At 47.1% G+C, this 19,687-nt stretch overlaps 1 protein-coding gene across 4 annotated transcripts in view; it reads right to left on the bottom strand.

Annotated features, from left to right (window-relative positions):
* Positions 1–19,687, bottom strand: part of LOC147612830 (putative calcium-binding protein CML21) — a 97,661-nt gene that overhangs the window by 62,113 nt on the left and 15,861 nt on the right. For all 4 annotated transcript variants that reach the window (XM_086783469.1, XM_086783470.1, XM_086783471.1 and 1 more), the window contains exon 2: positions 6,309–6,506. In XM_086783469.1, coding sequence (XP_086639595.1) covers positions 6,309–6,498 — 190 coding nt within the window. In that variant the 5' untranslated portion in view covers positions 6,499–6,506. The remainder of the gene's footprint in view (positions 1–6,308; positions 6,507–19,687) is intronic.

Here is a 19,687-nt window from a genome sequence, read left to right as displayed (position 1 = left end):
CCTTGTGGAGCACCCTAACCCTTATGCAGTTCTTACTTCACAGGATGTTGATCCTTCTTTGGAGGATGAGGCTTTGCAAGCACATGATCTGGATCCTTCACAGGAGGATGCTGCATTACAGTTACAGGATGATTGTACCCTTGAAGATGATGTTGCGCATTCGCATTGTCATGGTACTTCTCTAGTTCTGAGGACTAGCCCTAGCTTTTCCTCGGAGTGGGAGAGAGAGGTAAGGTTTACATCGTCAGATTTTCCCTCCCTTACCTATGCGAGATGTACCTCCACCTCTAAAGGGGGTCCTTCGTCGACCACAAGATATGGTCGTTCCTCCTCTGAGTCTTTATGAGGATTGTCTCTTGGAACATTCAGGGTCTTGGGGTTTTTTTCCGCGTCGGCGGAAACAAATTGTAAAAACCCAGCTTCATTCTGCAGTCACAGGTGGACCTATGGATGTATTGCTCTTGCAAGAGCATAAACTGGATGCTAGCCAGTGTGGGAGATCAGGCAAGCTTCTCTCGGGACACACCTTTTGGTCACCAGCTATTGGTACCAAGGGTGGTGTCTGTATCTCTGTTTCAGCTTTGATCTTGCCTTGCATCATTGGACATGGTGTCATTTTGCCTGCGAGAGCGCAGTGGATCCTTCTTATGCAAGGAACTACACGCATTGGTATTCTCAACCTCTATGCTCCTAACCATAGAGGTGAGAGGATCGCCTTTTGGAAATCTCTCACTACACTGATGCCTCTTGCCGACCATTGGATTATTGGTGGGGATTTTAACATGGTTGAGATGCCAACGGATAAAAGAGGCGGACATGAGGGCTTGGTGCATCCTCTTGAAAGAGTGTCTTGGGAGAGGTTTATACTCTCCATTCATGGCAGAGATTGTTAGCATGAGAATGACATTTTGAGGAGACCATCCACTCTTCTTTATTCATAGTCTAACAAGAGAAGAGATGCAGGATGTATTTATGCATGGTTAGATTGATTTTATGTGGATGATTGGGTGCTTGACAGAGGTTGGCATACTTTTATTGCTACAGGCACCTCTAAATCGGATCATTGCCCAGTGGTTTTGTGTATTAGAGATTTGAATTGCCATGGATCAGCACCCCATGTACGCATCCCTGATCATTTGTTTTCAGATGCAAAGCTATCGCGTCGTATGCTTGATATTTGGAGATCTCATGATTTCTCACACGCCTCTCAAAGCCTGGCCTCTGCTCTCTGTGATATTAGTGACTCTTGTCTAAGAGGCAAGAGGCCTTGGATTTAGAAAGGGCTATTAGACGTACATTGGTTGCCTTGCAGAAAGAGCACGAGAAACATCCTCATGCTCATGGGTTGCAGATTCTTTATGTATTGTTAGGGCAGAACTTCATCACTCTCTTGAGCAGCGCGCGGAGTACTGTTTCCATGCCCAAGAATCCTTTTGGACACAGATGGGTGGCAGATAGTGTCAGGCAGTTGCAGGATTCACATGGCACTCTTCACTCAAATCCTCTTATGGTTAGACAGATTGCCATTGATTTCTATCGCCAGCTTCTTAGTGCTGAGCCGCACTCTGATTTGAGACACAGGGCACAGAGGAAGGTTTGGAATGCATTGCCACATTTGATCATTGAGGAGATGTATGCGGCTCTAGATGCCCCTTTTTCTATGCAGGAGTTCAGTCATGCTCTTCATGCCTTACCTCATGATAAGTGTACAAGGGAGGATGGCCTCTCCCTTGTTTTTTTCATTACTTTTTGGAATGAGATTGGGGCTGAGATCACATCGGCTCTACAAGAGATGTGGGACATAGGTTCTATGCCTTCTTCTCTCACTAAGGGGCGTATTTATCTTATTCCTAAGAATGGGGATAAGACATTGATTGGCCAGTGGAGACCTATCACCTTACTTGGGACTGCATATAAGATTCTTGCTAAGGCAGTGAGCATCAGATTGCAACCAATTTTGCAGGATGTCATTCATGATATTCATAATGGATTCTTACACAGTAGGAGCATCTTTGATAACATTTTCTCGTTTTGGGAGGCCGTCGAATTGGCTAAAGTGAGCAATCAGTCCCTAGCCATTCTGCTCTTGGATTTTGAGAAGGCCTATGATAGAGTGGATTGGGACTTCTTTGAGGGTACTCTTAGCCATATGGGCTTCTCTTAGCGATGGATCAAGTGAGTTTCATGCATGTATCGTGATGCCCACAGTAGAGTGCTCGCTTGCGGTGAAAGAGGACAACGGTTTCAGATTTCTCGCTCAGTACGGCAGGGCTGCCCTTTAGCCCCATTATTATATATCATAGTTGCAGAGGCCATGAGCATTTTTCTCCACTACACTACTGGTATTTCTGGATTGAGGTTGCCTCTTCGTAGGCAAGAGGAATTGGTTGACTCTGAGTTAGCTGATGACACAGCCATGTTCTTGGAGGCTTCACATATATGCTTATGTTCCTTCCGGGTAGCACTAGAGGAGTTCTGTTTGGCAGCAGGGACACTCATTATTTGGCACAAATCTGTTGGTTTTTGGGTTAGTGATTCACCGAGAGTTGCTTGGGGTGCAGAGCTTGGTTTTACTTGGATCAACATAGGATGCACTGCTAGATATTTGGGATGCCAAGTTGGGATTGATATTTCTCCTGCACAGCAGTTTGCTCTGGTACTTATGAGTATCCGGAAGAAGCTCCTCCATTGGAGCTCCAATAGATTAGATTTAGCTTCCAGAGCTTTGGTGGCTAATCAGGTATTGCTTGCCTCAGCTTGGTTTACTGCCTCTTGTTGGTGCTTCTCTCGTGCGTGCATTGGCCGATTGCGGAGATTGATTTGCAATTTTCTCCGGTCGGGTTTGGATGGCACCTCAGACACTCATGCCAAGGTAGCTTGGCTCACAGTTATTCAGCCCAAACGAGAGGGGGACTTGAATATTATGGATCCGGATGTTCAGTGCAGGGCGTTGCTCTGCAAACTTGTGGTCAGAGGTTTCCTAACAAGAACTGTCGTATAGACGGTTTCGCTACTCCCTTAAGGCATGACCTCGGAAGACCCAAGAACTGGGCATGACAGCGACTCCCAAAGGAGCCCAGGCACTGTGGGACTTGCCCTCAGTCTTTGATCAAATGCTCAATGCAACATTTAGTACCAGTAAGTACTGGCATGTCATTGGGTGGAGCAATCAATTGTTGGGGTTGGTGCGTACGAACCACATTCTTGTTTGGACACTCAGCGATTCTATGCGGCCCCCCGCACAACCAAAACATTGTAGCGGTCCTCTACTTATGTTTGAGTTTATGTCCTTACCCTTCCACTGTATCGTGGTTTGAAACATAGCTACTAGCATGTTATTCTGTAGGACATAGAATTCTGGTGCGATCTCTGCAGCTTCCTCATTATACTCTCCACTGAGTTCTACTTCACTCACCATATGCATATCTTCTGATTTCTCTTCAATCAATACTTGGTTGATTTTAGCCTGTGGTCGAGCCTTGGAAGGATTTTTTCTTGTCTCAGATTTCTGGATGTACACCCAGGGTCAGGAGAGATTGGATGCCCAGCAAACAATTTTTGTTCACAGAGGCTAATATCAGGACACCATCTTCCCTCTTATTGCAGCCATTGTTAGAGCATGGAGAAGCATGAGATCTTTTTTGCGACAAAGGCTTCCTAGGTCTTTGGATGAGGCTGATCGACAACCTATTATGTGGAACGAGCTCATAAGGGATGAGGCTGGTCGGCCACTTGGTGCATCTCGTTATATGTAGTGGTCAGGATGGGAGAGATGTGCATACACAGTTCTTGCATGGAAGACCTTTAAGAGTCTTCCAGAGGATCGGAGAGCTGCATCCATTCAGCATCTTAGGGGCTCTCGCATTCGTATTGATCAGATTGATGCAGCTATTCCGCATGAGTGGCTTTCTGGGACCTTTCACGGAGACTATCATCCGAGTTGGCTGGGAGTTTTTTTGAGGATAGGCATACCTCTGCAGGTCATTGCTCTCCCAGGCCAGGATGCTACAGATTGCATCATTTACTCTATCATGCCTAGAGGGAGATTGAGGAGATGTAGTATGGAGGAGATCATCCCAGATACTAGGCTTAGTCCAGTGAGGATTGTTGGTCGTTCGGGAAGCATTGGTTCATTGACCCTTCTCCTCAGATATAGTGACTCATGGCTCTTGGTGTTCGTGGTTATATGGTGGCAGTCCTATCAGATCTCTTCAATGGGATCCAGGAGAGTGGGAGTGGATTAATGCCTTCGATCCTTTGAAAAGCCTTCCTTTTTTCAGTTTCACTGTCCGGAATGCCAGGCTTTCGCGTCACTCGACAGATGCATAGGATCCCTACTCTCAGGCCTCATTGGGAGAGCTATGATATTTCTCCAGTGATAGAGCACAGATATTGGCATAGACTTTGGTACTCATACAGAAGGAGCCAAATCTCTCATTTCTTTTGGTTATTCTTACATGGTGGTCTCCCCACCAATCACAATGGAGATCGGTTTTCAGTGTAGCACCTTCTTGTCCTAGGTGTGCAGCAGATTCTGAGACTGTACAACATTGTTTATGGAGATGCAGCACTGCACAGCAGATTTGGGGTTTTGTAGCCCAACTTATGGGCAAATTGAGTGGACGAGCCATGCATGTGACTTGGGGGGCAGTTGCTTGGCTCTCCCAGTCCGGTCCGCACCTTTTTTATAAGGACAGTGGTACAGATTCTGCTATTTTCATTCGTAGAGGTATTGCCCAGCATGGTTTATTTGCAGGATGTTCCTCACTCTGATTATACACCCCCCAAATAGAGGATTGACACCAGTTGGGAGATTCATGGCAGATCTGGAGAGCTAGATGCACAGAGGCTATTGAGGGTGTCCAAATTTTTAGGTCTCAGTGCATTAGTACTATATGGGGTGATATCATCCATACTCTTATGGCTATATAGGCTCGCATTCAAGGGCCCTCTCGTTCTACGCAGGCTAAGCGCGTGATATTTATACGGGAGTGGGACCATGGCATCTTCTTTTCCTCTAGTACCACAGGTCTTACATGGCATCATGATGCTCCTCAATGGTTGAAATCACCTTACATATTGGGGTGATTGTATTCTTTTCCGGCTTATAGCTTTGATTGTTGTATGTTTTTTTCGACCTTAATAGAAGTCTCTTTCTGGAAAAAAAAAAAAAAAACCCGCAAGTTTCAAAATCTTTATTCTATAAAATATATATATTATACATATCTTTCAGAAAGTTCTAAAAGATAACCACACAATTTAAGAGAAACTTAAAAGATAAAACGACATTGAAACTTTGAAAGTTTAAAGTGGAGACTTAAAAAAGTGCATAATATTTCACCATTATCCAGTGTCCAGATTCCATGTTACATAATGAGTCACAACTCACAAAGCATCAAAAGTTGAGAATCCAAAATTCAAATACCAAAATGGATTCTGTTGCGATGAGGCATTGTGGAATTTGAGATTAGAAGCTTAGATTTATGGGATTAAAGGGGAAAAGCGGAGGAAGAGGAACAAGGGCAGATGGGAGAAGAAGAGGAGGAAGAGGAAGAAGGGGAAGAAGGGAGAAGAAAGGGGACGTGGAAGAAGGAGAAGAAGGGAGTAAGGAGAAGAAGAAGGAAGGAAGGAGAGGAAGAGGAAGGAGAAGGAGAGGCTTGCAAGGGCAGCCGGGTTCGGACCTGAAGCAAGCATGCAAGTCGCAGTGCGCACCACGGCAGCTGAACGGGCTGGATAGAGCAAGCAAGTTTGGGGGGGAAAAAACGAGACCTAATATATATATTATTTTTGGCGAAACCTGTTTCATATGGAGAAGTTTCAAGGTTTCGTTGAAACGTTTTGCCTTAAAACGTTGAAACGCATTCAAGTAGTGGAACAGGTACTCTTCAAACCACCCCGGCCCTTCTTTCCCTTTTGAGACAGAAATGCATATGTTGTGAAGGAAAGTAGAACAGGTTAGGGGATTGGAATTTTTGTGGAAGATCCCGGGTTCAATTCCCGTTTGCTGTGAACCACGGATGTGAAAAAAGGGAAAAGAAAAAAAAATATCTATAGAAAATTCTATATAGTTTCTCTCTGGTATGAGAATTTTGGAGGAGCGATGAAACAGCTTTAAACAACCCAAATCAGCACGAAAAATTTGAAGCAGTTCTTATTGCACTATGCATTAAACAAAGTCAATAATATCCTAGTACTATTATTTGAAGCAGTTCTAATTGCAACTATGCAATATCCTAGTACTTGTGTAGATGTAGATATAGAATCTTAATGCTTGCTGCAATTATCAGCACATATCTTAAGGCACTTACCAAATGTTGTAAAGGAATCCCTAACATCCTCAAAAGTCTTGTCTATCGTTGGAAACTTCATGATTATGCTGTTGAAAGATTTTAGGGAGCTCTTCCCAGAAGCTCCCCTTTCTTTCATTGCATTTACCATTTTCTTCTCAATCTTCGACAATCCATGACCCTTGCATTGTTTTCCAAAGATTAAGCCCATTATGTCACCTGCACATTCATATCACCAATGCATCCCGCAAGATAAAGTTCAAGAAGGCAACTAAAGGCCTGATAAGAATGTAAGTGAACCTCCTTGCACTAGAAACATTTCAATATTGAACCCAGGAGCTGACTGACGAAGACCAACATTCATTGAATACACATGGAGGCTCTGATTGTGAAAACTCAGATCACATCAAAAAGCATTAGAATTACTGTAAAGGCCTGATAAGAACGTAAGTGAACCTCCTTGCACTAGAAACATTTCAATATAGAACAGAGGAGCCAACACGAAGCCCAACATTCATTGAATACACATGGAGGCTCTGATTGTGAAAATTCAGGTCACATCAAAATGCACTCTTATTGACATGTACTCCAAGTGTGAAAGGCTTCAGGAGGCACACCAGGTGTTTGACAAGTTGTCTGATCGAGATGTTGTCTCGTGGAATGCACTAATTACAGGATGTGTCCACAATGGGCATTGTCAAGAGGCTCTATACCTCTTCAAGCGAATGCAACAGGAGTGCATGGAGCCTAATCGGGTGACGTTCTTAGCCACTCTTAAAGCATGCTCCAGCATAGCTTCCTTAAAGGAAGGGGAGCAAGTATACCTCATGTAGGACCCTCATTGCAAAATTCACACATTCATAACTAGTTGTTACATAAGGCTTAGATCTTGTGATTAGCAAGCTATAGCTTTAGAGTACCATAAAGAGGATGAGAATAAAGAGCATTTGGTGTCGAGAAATTCATATGAACCAATGCATAGTTTAGGTTATCTCCAAAACTTTTCTTTTCCCAAAAAGTGTGAGCTTACTTCTTGATAATAGCAGGAGGTTAAAGGATTGTTGAAGAAAGCTTGAACAAGATCAGATAATGGAAGAACATTTTGGAAGGCCACCATAAACAAGCTCCCGGAATTGTATGGTCTTAAAGAGCCCTAGGGTGAAATAGCCAAAAACCAATAACCACAACCACAAAAACAACAATGGCAAAAGACGAACTTGGGTGAGATTGAAGAGAAACGTGTTTGTATGGGGAGAGCAATTGCACAAGGCTTTGCCAATGCAGCCTTGGACTTTAGAAGACCAGACAACATGGCAAGTTTAAGTGATATTATGTAGTCACCAACGTTTGGTGATGACAGATGTGGGTGAATGTAAGACTCCTCCCGAAAGATCACCTAATACACAAGCTAAACACAAGATTAGAACATGGAAGGGTGCAGGCAAACTCAGTTTTGATGGATTCCCATGCACAGACTAGCATCCCCTGCATATCTACTAAGATATCTCTAGCCGCATCAATCCTAATCGTCTTTTCTAATGTCTCGATATAGTTACCGAAGATCTAGGTTGGTAACCCTACATCAGCATAAACAAACTGTAACTAGTAGCTAGCCAAATGCTTAGCACTATTGTAGGCAAACTCGATCAAGGCTAGGGCTATTGCACATGATGTTACATTTAAAGCTATTGTCAATGAGATGGCATGAGTTAGCACTTTCATATTTGATGTTGGAAATGAGGGCAATGGAAACCTACAAGCAACATGTCACGTGCATCCTGCACTTGGATGCCACGTAGACATTTCTGTACAGAAGGTGCAGGACCTGGGATGGTGAACTGGTCCCATGTGAGCCCAGTCCGGGACGAGTCAGCCAGGGATCCATCTCAGTTGTCCGAGGTCAGGTGTGCATTGTCCTGCACATGAGTCCAAGGTCAGATGTGCACTGTCCTGTACATGAAACAGTGCCAGTCCGCGCTGTGAGTCTCCCTCTAGAATGATGTCAGTGGTTCTGTGTATCTGGTATGGTACCGAATGCCAAATCACTGAGTAGATTATGTTTAGGACAAGGGGCCAGCCCATAGGGCTACCCCGGAGCTAAGTGTGGGCATGGGAATGGCGTGAAACCATCCCCATGTGGGCCAGGAAGGCCCAGGCTGGACCCACCAGCCATGGAAGGGTTGTAGTACAGTCCTAAGGCTAGAATAAGGCTATTTTCAGGAGGTTACAGCCTTCATAGGGCTGTAGGGCAAGTATGGGGCAGCCCATACAGGCTGCCCAGCCCTGGGATTGTGGACAAACGGTGTGCCCAGCCCTTCAGAAGCACGCGCCTGATGACCAGCCAGCCAGGAAGTGATGCGCAGGATTTATGGGAAATTTTCCAGCATTTAATGGGATTTTTCAGCATTAAATGCTAAATATCCACTCGTGGGACATATCTGATGCTGGCCGCCTGCCCTTATGCTGGCCGACTGCCCCTGAAGGGTAGTATAAATAGAAGAGGTCCACAATCCCATCTTTCATCTCATTTTTCACCAAGTGCTCAAGCAAACCAAGGGGCCAAGACAGCCAAGGGCTTGCTAACGCAAAGGGGTGAAGGATTCAGGTCAAGGGCAGGATTTTCCAGCCAAGAAAAGGGCAAGTTTTCTGTATTTGTTTTCAGATTTACATCATTCTAATAAAGCAAATACACCATCCGTGGTGGGGGCCCTACAGAGGGTAATTGGGACCCAATACTGTGTCCTCTCCATCTCCCCCTTCTCTCTCTATTTTCTGCACAGTTTGTGCGTTAATTTCCGTCGCGAAAAGAGTGCTGATTTCTGAGTTTTGAAGTACTGATCCTTCTCCGAAGCTTCCGCATACTACACAACAACCTCACTCACACAAGGAGTACGTAGAGGCAGCAATGGAGCAACAAGACGTGTAGCAATACTATGCATCTATAGTCACGACTCACATCATAATGATAAGTGAAAGTACAACAAACCCTAAACCATAAGTGGGTGTCCTTTCCCCCCAGATGTCCAAGGGAAAAACACCCATAAGGGATAAAAATTTCCCCTGATAAGCCCCTGTTCCCATGTGGCACTACGTAGCATAAAATGCTTTCGAATCTCCCATGTAGTGGTAATGTGAACCTGTACAAGGATGCATATCACTCTTTGTAGGAGAGCAAGCCTAAAAATGCGGAAAGCTTCAAACTTCTCTTGTGGTAAAGCCTTTGTGAACAAGTCTGCATGTTATCTTGTGTAGAGCAGTAGGTCAAAGTGATCTCCCCTGCATGAAGCCTCTCTCTAACAAAGTGATAGTGTATCTCTATGTGCTTTGTACGAGCATGGAAGACTGGATTCCATGTCACGGCCATAGCACTATGACTCTTCGTGAGTATGGTGGTGCGTGTTTACTAACAGTCACGAAGATCTGCTAATAACCGCCTCAACCGTATACAGTCTACCGTAGTAGTGAAAGTTGTCTTGTACTCAACTTCATAGGTAGAAGTGGCAACACGTTGTTTCTTTCTCAACCAAGATATGCATGAGTTGCCGAGGAAAAAAAAATTCCATTGGTAGATTGCCGAGTATCGTAATCTCCAGCTCAGTCTGAATCACTGTAAGCATATAACTGCAAGCTACCCCTTCGACATAAAACAATCCAAGATCCAGGGTGCCCTGAAGATAGCGAAAGATACGCTTCACTGCTTGCCAATGCTTACAACCTAGACTATGATATGCATGAGTTGCCAAGGGAAAAAAAAAACCACTCATAGATTGCCGAGTATCGTAATCTCCAGCTCAGTCTGAATCATTGCAAGCATGTAACTGCAAACTGCCCCTTCAGCATAAAACAATCCAAGATCCAGAGTGCCCTGAAGATAGCGAAAGATACGGTTCACTGCTTGCCAATGCTTACAACCTAGACTAAGCATAAATTTGTTGACCTGGGATACAATATATGGTCTTGTGTTGCACAAGTAGATAAGACACCCAACAGCCTGACTATACAAACTCATGTCGAAGGGCTCACCAGCATCATACATGCTTACCCTAACTCCTGGTTCTACTGAAGTAGAAATAGGCTTGCAATCCTAAAACCCAAATTTATGCAACAATTTCTGAATGTACTTGGACTAAAGCATAAAGATGTCCTTATTTGTCTACACAAACTGGATGCCCAAATAATAGTGCAATAGACCCAAATCCAACAATTCAAATGATGTTCCCAATTCAGCTTTGAAAGCTGAAATTGCATCATCATTATTCCTAGTCAACAACATGTCATCAACATATAGTATGAATACAATGAAAATCCCATGATCCTCTTGAACTAGAGCATGCTCTCAGTTGTACTATGTCTGAAGCCCTAACTGACCAAATAGGAATGAATCTTCTCATACCAAGCTTTGGTGGGAGCTTGTTTGAAACCATTAAGTGCTTTGCAAAGCTTACACACCTTACTTTCTTGGCCAAGCACTACAAAACCAATGGGCTGAGTCACATAAACCTCTTTTTGCAAGTCCTCGTTGAGAAAGGCTGTCTTGATATCCAACTGGTGCACCTTCCATCCATGGTGGGCAGCCAAAGCAACAACACATCTCATAGTGACATGCGAGAAGTAGGTGCAAAAGTCTCATCATAATCTATGCCCTTCTGTTGGGCATAGCCTATGGCAACAAGTCTAGCCTTGTACTTGTCAATGGTACCATCAAGCTTTCTCTGGACTTTATAGACTCATTTTGTACCAATTGCCTTCTTGCCAAGAGGCAAATCCACTAAATCCCGAGTGTTATTCTTCTGAATAGCATGGATCTCCTGTTGCATGGCTTCTTGCGAGTGCTCATCCTCCATAAGAATCTGGCTCATCTATATCATAAAGACTACTCATGCAGGCCACATCTGCATGTTCTCGAGCATGTCTAGAACCTTCCCTTGTTCTACTCTGCAAAGAAGCTAAGAGTTTACTCTCTTGCAATGTACGGACCAGCCAACGAGGCACTGTTCCAACCTCTTCCAAAGCTGCCTGCTCTTCATGAACTGCTTCTTCAATGTCATGATCTGCAATGGGCTGATTTTCAGCACCTACATGTTGTCCATTGGCCATTTCTAGTGGCTAATCATGTCTGACATCTATACCCAATGGGAGTAGTCCCTCAAACATATCATGTGAGTCATTTCAGAAGTCTGCCAATGGTTGTGCTGAATTTTCAGCAAATACAACATCTCTACTCTCAAAGATCCTCTGAGTGGTTGACTGTAGACACGGTATCCCTTGTTGCCACTGCTATAGCCCACAAATATGCAATTTACTACCTTGTCATCCAATTTGCCTCACAGTTGCGGAGGCACATGTGGATATGCAAGGCATCCAAACGTCTTGAGGTAATCAGCCTTTCTGTCATACCAAGCTTCAAATGGAGTGATGATCTTCAAAGCTTTCATAGGGCATCTATTCAAAACATGTGTGGCACACATGATTGCCTCCATCCGAAACTTTTGAGGCCCTTGCCTTTGACCATACATCTAGACATCTCCATTAAAGACCTGATCTTTCTTTCTCCAACACCATTATGTTGTGGTGTCTATGGCATAGTGCATTGATGCTTGATGACTTTTTCAACCAAGTATGCTTTAAACGCATCTGACATATATAACCCCCCCCCCCCCCCCCTTTGATCTGTACAGAGGGTCTGCACTTTGCAACCTGCCTCATTTTCAGCCCTTGCAACATACTGCTAAAAACACATAAACACCTCAGATTTTTCTTTAAGAGGGTATAGGTACGAGCTGTAATTTCTTGACAACCCTTACTAAACCATCTTTTGGGAAAGCATTACGATGCACTTTACCAAGAATACATCCCTCACATATATGTCTAGGAGGTAGCTCAACATTTGGCATATCTTGTATCATTTTATGCCTCTGTAAAAGCATCAGACTGCCATAATTTACATGCCCAAATCTGGTAGGCCATAACTCTGCCTCTTGCATGGTAGAAGTGGTGGTAGAAACCATACATACATCATGTACTCTCTTCTCAAATGAATCTAATTGATAGAAGCCCTAGTACAAAGTCCCAAAAGTGACTATTCCATAGCCCTCTCTCTATCTCTCACCGAGCACCTGTTAGCCTCAAAGTGGACAACATAGCCTCTTTTAGTAGCAAAAGACGAGACAAATAGCAAATTCTTCTTTATGCCTAGGATGGCTACCTCATACAGGGGGAGGGGGAAGGAATAACTACACAGGTGGTCTGTAGTGCCAAGTGGGATCACCACCTCTATCTGTAAGAAAAGGGCTAGGCTGTCATAGCCTCAAGAAGGCTTCCTTCCGCTTCCGCATGCGGTCTAAGCCACCCTGCAGCTTTCCCCACTAGCCACGGAGGGTATGAATGATGTCAAGCCAAATGCTCTTGATGGACTCCGCAAGCGGATTGTGGGTGCCTTCGATGGCTTTGCTGCATCAAGCTCTCCAAAGTGCCAAGCTGCAATGCTGCTACAAATCTCCCATCTCTGGCACGAACTCGGAGTCCAATGATCATAGAAGGGGCTAGGATTAGTATTGCTGATATGCGAAGGTGAGAGAATTGAAGGGCTAGCCCCCAACCTTGCTCCTCATAAGCCATGACAACCTCAGCCTTTGTGGCCCACGCGACAGTGGCCCATGAAATGATACGGGTTTAGGTCCTATCCATCATGAAAATGCAGAGAATCCGTTGCCAAACCTGCTAAGCCTTTGGGCAATCCAAAAGACAATGTCGTTGTTGAGACTCCCGAGGGTGGCCGCACCTCAGACAAGCGAGATGGCCAACTATGTGCCAACCACCAAACTCCCGTGTGCCAGCACCCAAAGAAAGAGGGTAATCTTTCGAGGCCAAAAACTGTCCTAGAGCCTCTTCCAAAAATCTAAGAGAAACCGTTGTGAGAGGCCCAGTGACTGCTAGTGTACTGTTACTGCTGGGGTGCTCTCAACCTCAAGCATCCGGATCCTACAGCCTAGCCGTGCGGTGTATGCAAAGAATAGGGTACCCAAAGTCTCCTTCCTCTTAGCTGACCACTGGAATTGACTGCTGGAGGGCCGACCTGAGGTGATCCCAAGCTTGAAGTAGGCTGGCGGTAAATCTATCCTCAAAAGATGGGCTAAAGCCGCAGGCCCACATCTCTGTGAAGATCCATCTTGTGCTCTGCGGCCAAGGGCCCCCAGGGCTCGAAGTACGGTCTGAAATCTTGGCCAAGAGGAAGTCCTTCCAAGGCTCACCACCTGGGGGGAGTCCAATCAATTTACCCAACAAGGCATGGCTCTGAATGGCGGGGTCGATGATGCCTAGATCCCCTCTGTGTCGCAGCGGCTGAATGATCACTCTCCAGGCCACCTTGGCCCGGGCAGGGCTCCCATCACTACCGGCCCACAAGAAGTTGCAGATCAACCATTGTAACTGACCAATGCAGGCTCGGGAGAAGGCCCAGCAAGAGGAAATGTACCACATGGTGGCAAGAAGGACCTAGTTCACCGGCCACTACTCGGTTGGCTAAGGAAAGCCTCGCTAAACTCCATTACAAAAGCTTCTTTTGAATGCTCACAAGAAGAAGGGTGAGTTGCTACCTCTGGGAGATATCAATGCCCACCTGGCATCCAAGATAGCGGACAGGGGAGCCCCTCGCGATCCACTGGAAAGCCTCAACTGGATGCCAAGGCAGGGCGGGAGCCTACACGACTTGTCACAGTTGATCTGTGCTCTTGATGCGCGACAAAAGATCTCTATCGCCTCTACCAATCTTTGGAGATTCCCCACATCTCCGGATAAGCAGCTCCTCCTAAATACGGATGGGGAGACGCAATCCCTGGAGACCCGTCTCTTGAGCTGAGAGAAAACTGCTCATGGCCTTGGCGACAAATAGGAAGAGGTATGGTGCTAGTGGACAGCCCTACCGGACTGAGCAAGAAAGGGGGAATCTGTCACCTCGGCCTCCGTGAATGAGAACCTGACTATGAGAGGTTGAGTAGGGGCCTGGAACACCGTGGATCCAATTCACTAGGAACCCCATCCGGTACATCATCCTGTCCGAAGCTAGAAAGTCCCAGAAAGTGAAGATGTTGTCCAGAATGCTCCGATCTTCAACAAAACCTATCTGAGTGTCATGGATCAAGTCACGGAGGAATGTCACGACCCTCCTTAGGAATCAAGTGAATCAGACCCTCTAAGAGCCTCTCTGGCATGGTGCCTGTAGTCATAATCTCATTGAAGGTTGTGCAAAGGCCACCTTCCATGAGATCCCAATGGCAAAGAAAGAAGGAAACTGGAAGTTCGTCCGCCCCCGAGCATTTTCGTCTCTAGGAAGAGCCATCAAGGCCTCCGCCACCTCCTCTGTTGTGAAGGGAGTCAATAAGAAGGTCCGGAGAGTGGGGGGAACCACCTCTCTCATGTGCCACTAGACCCTCTCTCACGCATCCACCACCTATGAGGATAATGGGGCACCCTTGAGGAGGAATCTGAAAAAATCGATGGCAATGGCTCTCACATGGGGGGGTCAGAAATGATAACTTCATCCTAGCCTCGCAACCCGCGAAGACCATCTCTCCGTCTCTGAGGGCCCGCAATCTCAAAGAAATCCCCAGTGACTATCTCCAGCCTGGTCCAGAAGGAAGCTTTGGCATGGTATCTATACTCCACCCTCCTCTCCTCTATAGATCTGATCTCTTTACGGGCGGCAGTTGACTCTCAATCCGTGAGCTATCGGTGGAACTCTTTTGGAGACATTGGAGAGAGGTAAGACTCCTCTAAATGCTCCTCTCCTGCTCACGGAATCCCACAATCTACTATGTACTGCTTCCTACAAAAAACTATTGATCTCGCCGAGGCCCGCATCCAAGGTGCACACGGCAGAACCTAAGATAAAATCCAATCTCTCCCATATCTACTCTATCCTACAACACATCTCAGGGTCATGTATGAAGCTGTCCGGAATCCTAGTGCTCAAGCCTATCCTCCAGGGATCCTCCAAGGACAGAATGATCGGAGAATGATTAGAGAAGATGGTGCCCACCAAGATACCAATCATGCCTCCGCGACCACAAGCCTGTGTGAAAATGGCATTTTTCCCAGCCCTAAAAAGGGGTTTATTTGGTTTTATTTGGGATTTTGGGTCTTGAGCTGCTGCCCAATAGCCCCTGCACTGGGCCAACCAGCACTCCACCCCATATATATATATAGCATTGCTTCATCACCACATCATAGATATACTACCATCTACTGCTGTTGTCAGCGCCTGCTCTATATCAGCTTATCATCATCGTTGACAGCTCCAGCATTTTCTTTTGCAGCAGATCATACCTTGGGACAGCAGCCCAATCTCTGCTTCATCATCATCACATCGTTGGGACAGCAGCCCTCTCTGCTCACCATCTCACATCGTTGGGACAGCAGCCCTCTCTGCTTATCTTCATTCGACACCACTCGGGACGGCAGCCCTCTCCTCTGTTTGCCGCCCTCTCCTCTATTCGCTACTGTTGCCGCCGCCGTCTCCCTGGGCCGCCCCTGCTCACCGCCGCCTTCCTTGTTCCCTGTTCGCTTCCGCCCTCTCTGTTCGCCAATGACGGCCAGCACTGCTGGCAATATGCTGGGTCGCCTCCCTCTCCGCTAGGGTGTTCGACTGCCTTTCCCCACCCACCCTTGCTCAGGCCCCCAAGGCAACAACATAACTCTCTCTCTCTCCTCAATCTCGAGGAATGGCCCCGAGTCTCCAAGAGAAACTCGAGGCCCTCGAGATGGCAATGAAGGCACTAATCAAGGAGAATAAGAAGACATCCGATTCCAACCTCAATGAGGTGGCGAACAAACTACATCGGCGCATCATGGCCCTCAAAGCACGGGTCACGGGCCTTGAACAAGAGAACACGGCACTCAAGGAGGAGGTGAGTGCATTGAAAGTGGAACCGGTAGCCGTCAAGAACACCGAGAAGGAAGAAGGCGAGATCAATGAGAACACTCTCACGGCCATCAAAGAAGAGATCTCCAAGGAGATCACAAAGGACATGGAGGGAAAACTCGAAGCCAAGCAGTCAGGATGGGTTGAGGTGGTGAAGAACATCCGCAAAGAAGTGAGGGAGGAGAGTCAAAGGGAAGAACATCAAATCATTCACACCACCATTGAGGAGGAGAAGATGAGGCATGCCCGCCGCCTCAACATTCGAGTCACAGGTATAGCCGAGACACCCAACTCCACTCCCGAGAAAGATGGACAGCTTCTATGCATGAAGCTAGGCTACAGGGAAGAGGACCCTCTCCCCTTCACCAAAGCATGGAGAGCCGGGAAAGACTCAACACGCAAGCGAGCCCTCATCCTACAGTTTGCAGGAGAGACGGAGAGGGTCACCTTCATGAGGAAGAGGGTCATACTACGAGGCTTAGAGGGAGCTCCTATTTTCTTGGATGATGATCTCAGGAGGATGCAGCTAGAGCATAGGAGAGCTTGCATGCCACGAGTCTTACACGCGAGGAGAGAAGGCAAGAAGGCCTTCTATCGAGATGGTCGGGTCATCATTGATGGCCGGCCCATGGATTAGCGGTTTGGGGCCTATGGGACACAGACCAGGCCACTGACAGAGATACACATGGCAGTATGGAACTGTAATGGTTCACTATGGGTGCAGCCTGGACGACTGGAGCATGTTATGGTGGGGAGAGACATCATACTTCTGACAGAGACACATCAAAGCCCAGAGAGAGGGCTACCACGAGTAGAGGAATTCCAGTGGAAGTCAGCATACAAGAGGACCACACGCCAGGGTACCTCGAGAGGGTCGGGGGGAGTAGCAGTTCTATTCAGATAGGAGCTACAGGGGAGACTGAGAGTGGTAGCACAGGATCCAGAGGCCAGATACATGTGGATCAGCTTACAGCTCTCACAGGACAAGGTTATATACATAGCCCTATGTTACTTCCCTCCATCAGGATCCTCCTATGTCATTACAGAGAACATGCCACAGGAGGAGGAGACAGGAGCCTCGCCATACACTTGTCTGTCAGAGGAGATTATGCATTATTCTACACTAGGGGAAGTATTTCTTACGGGTGACTTCAATGCCCACACACAGTGCAGACAGTGTGAGGTGTATGACTATGATGACATGGAGATCCTCCACCTTGTGGGTCCAGAGGAGATAGGGGCTAGTCGGGCATCAGAGGACACTGGACCAGATAGAGGACATTATGGGGACCACTTACTAGAGATGGCACACGTGATACGCAGCAAACCGTCAGTACCTCATGACATTATCCAAGCAGAGTTTGCTGCGCCTCCTATGATGGTACAGGCCATATTCCAGACTATATGCCTGCTAGACAGATTCAGAGAGATGCCACAGGACAGATTGTCATACAGAGCTTTTGAGGCATCTAGACAGCTAGCTGAGGCAGGAGACAGAGGATCATGGTATGCACAGGTCACACATTGGTTCTCACAGCATGGCCTAGACATGGATCATCTACCACCATTCCAGTATGACAGGGATGCACAACATATCCATCTCTCTCATAGTGAGAGGAACAGAGTATTGAGACAGGACCTAAGGCAGCTCTATACACGAGAGACATGGATATCACCTACACAGCCTCTTCCACCGAAGATGCTATACTACAGAGATCACTTCATGAGTATCACTGATGATGGATTTATAGAGAGGCCTAGATACATGGAGGGCTTTTTACCACACGGCTCCCGAGTAGCTATTGGTCAGCTTAGAGTCTCATCACATCAATTGGAGATCGAGACTGGCAGAGCAGCACGGATCCCCCGAGAGGAGAGGGTATGCAGATTGTGCAGAGAAGAGGTGGAGAGTGAGGAGCATTATGTATGCACATGCAGAGCATATACAGCCATCAGAGAGAGATATCCCATTTTATTCAGAGAGCCACATTCCCTACGCCAGATCTTTGAGGCAGCAGACTAGCGCATACTAGGGAGATTCATTCTAGACATACAGCGTCATAGAGAGACATCATTACAGGCTCAGATAGCTCCAAGGGGGGGATGACAGACACATATTACTACATTTTTTCAGAGATCCACCCCCCTCCCAGCCCCTACACAGCAGGGAATTACTCTCCAGAGAGCAAAGACACTCAGAGCCCGCAGGAGACAGAGGACACCTAGCTTTCGGACACCACGCCTATACGAGAGAGAGATGACAGAGATCAGAGCTCAGTTTCACAGAGAGGGTGCGGAGCGACTGGCTCGCTCAAGAGCAGACCCAGGCATGTTCTTCAGGGAGCTGCATGTAGGCATATGCTCACTTATGGTAGTGCTATGTGTGAACAGTGCTTAACCAAGGGCACTTTTTCCCATGTGGTTTTTCCCCTTGGACATCAAGTGTGAAAGGACACATAATATATTTTGTACTTCTATATTATATGGATGTGGCACACATGCAAGGGTTGACTTGCATTTTGTGGATACCACACTTTTGGCTCTCTCTCTCTCTCTCTCTCTCTCTCATTTCTGTGTGTGAGCTTCTCTACCCTGCACCTAACCCTAATGTGCAGGTTTGTGTGTGTGAGTGTGTGAGTCCATCACCCAACATTTGGTATCAGAGCTGGGAGCTGGGAGCTGGCCCTGAAATTCTGCTGCTGGAAGAATCCTGCGAAATTCCGTCACCGCTGTGTTTTACCGTCGTCGTCCGTCTGCCGATTCCGTCCGTCCGTTCTGTTGTTGCTCCACCGTCCGGGCGGCACTAGTGGGGCGGGCGGCACCGTCCTCTGCAGCTGGCGTCACAGCACCGCCTCCGCCCAGGACGCCTCCCACCTGCCGTCCCGTTCCGTCGACGCCTGCAGGGTAGCCGCCACGCCGTCCGTCCTACTCCGCACCCGGCCGCCGTCGCCCAACGCCGACCTGCTCGCCGTTCTGTTCTGGCCGACAACGTCCGGCGTCGCCTCTCCGCTCCGTTGAGCGCGCAGTCGAAGTTCTGTTCCGGCCGTTCGTTCGCTCCCGCCAGCGACTACAGCGCCGTGCCCACTTCCGCTTCCAACCTGAGCGCCCGTTACCTGCACCCTCCGACCTGAGCGCTCGTTACCTGCAGCTCCTCGACACTCTGCTGCCGCTGGGCCCTGGTGCAGCTAGCCTACGGATACCGCCTACGCCTGTGCCATCAACTCCGTAAGCTTCAGCCCCAGCTCCCCGTTGGCTGCCCACAGCCATCCACCGCCTTGCAACGACTCCCACCGTCAACTCTATTAGATTGTCTGCTCCAAGCCTGCTGCCCTTGCAAGAAGGTATTTCTCTGTGCACATTTTGGGTCAAATACAAATACAATATTTTGCAGCCATTCCAGTACAGGTCATATGCAGATTTAGCAGACACTTCTGTGCAAGTCAAATTCACAGGAAAATTGCAGGTGCAATTTGGGGGATTT

This window comes from Cibotium barometz, chromosome 45, assembly GCF_041138505.1.
Source record: "Cibotium barometz isolate CiBa-2024 chromosome 45, ASM4113850v1, whole genome shotgun sequence".
NCBI classification, from domain to species: Eukaryota; Viridiplantae; Streptophyta; class Polypodiopsida; order Cyatheales; family Cibotiaceae; genus Cibotium; species Cibotium barometz.
Note: the sequence above shows the minus strand (reverse complement) of the source record. Positions and strands in the feature narration are given on the sequence as shown.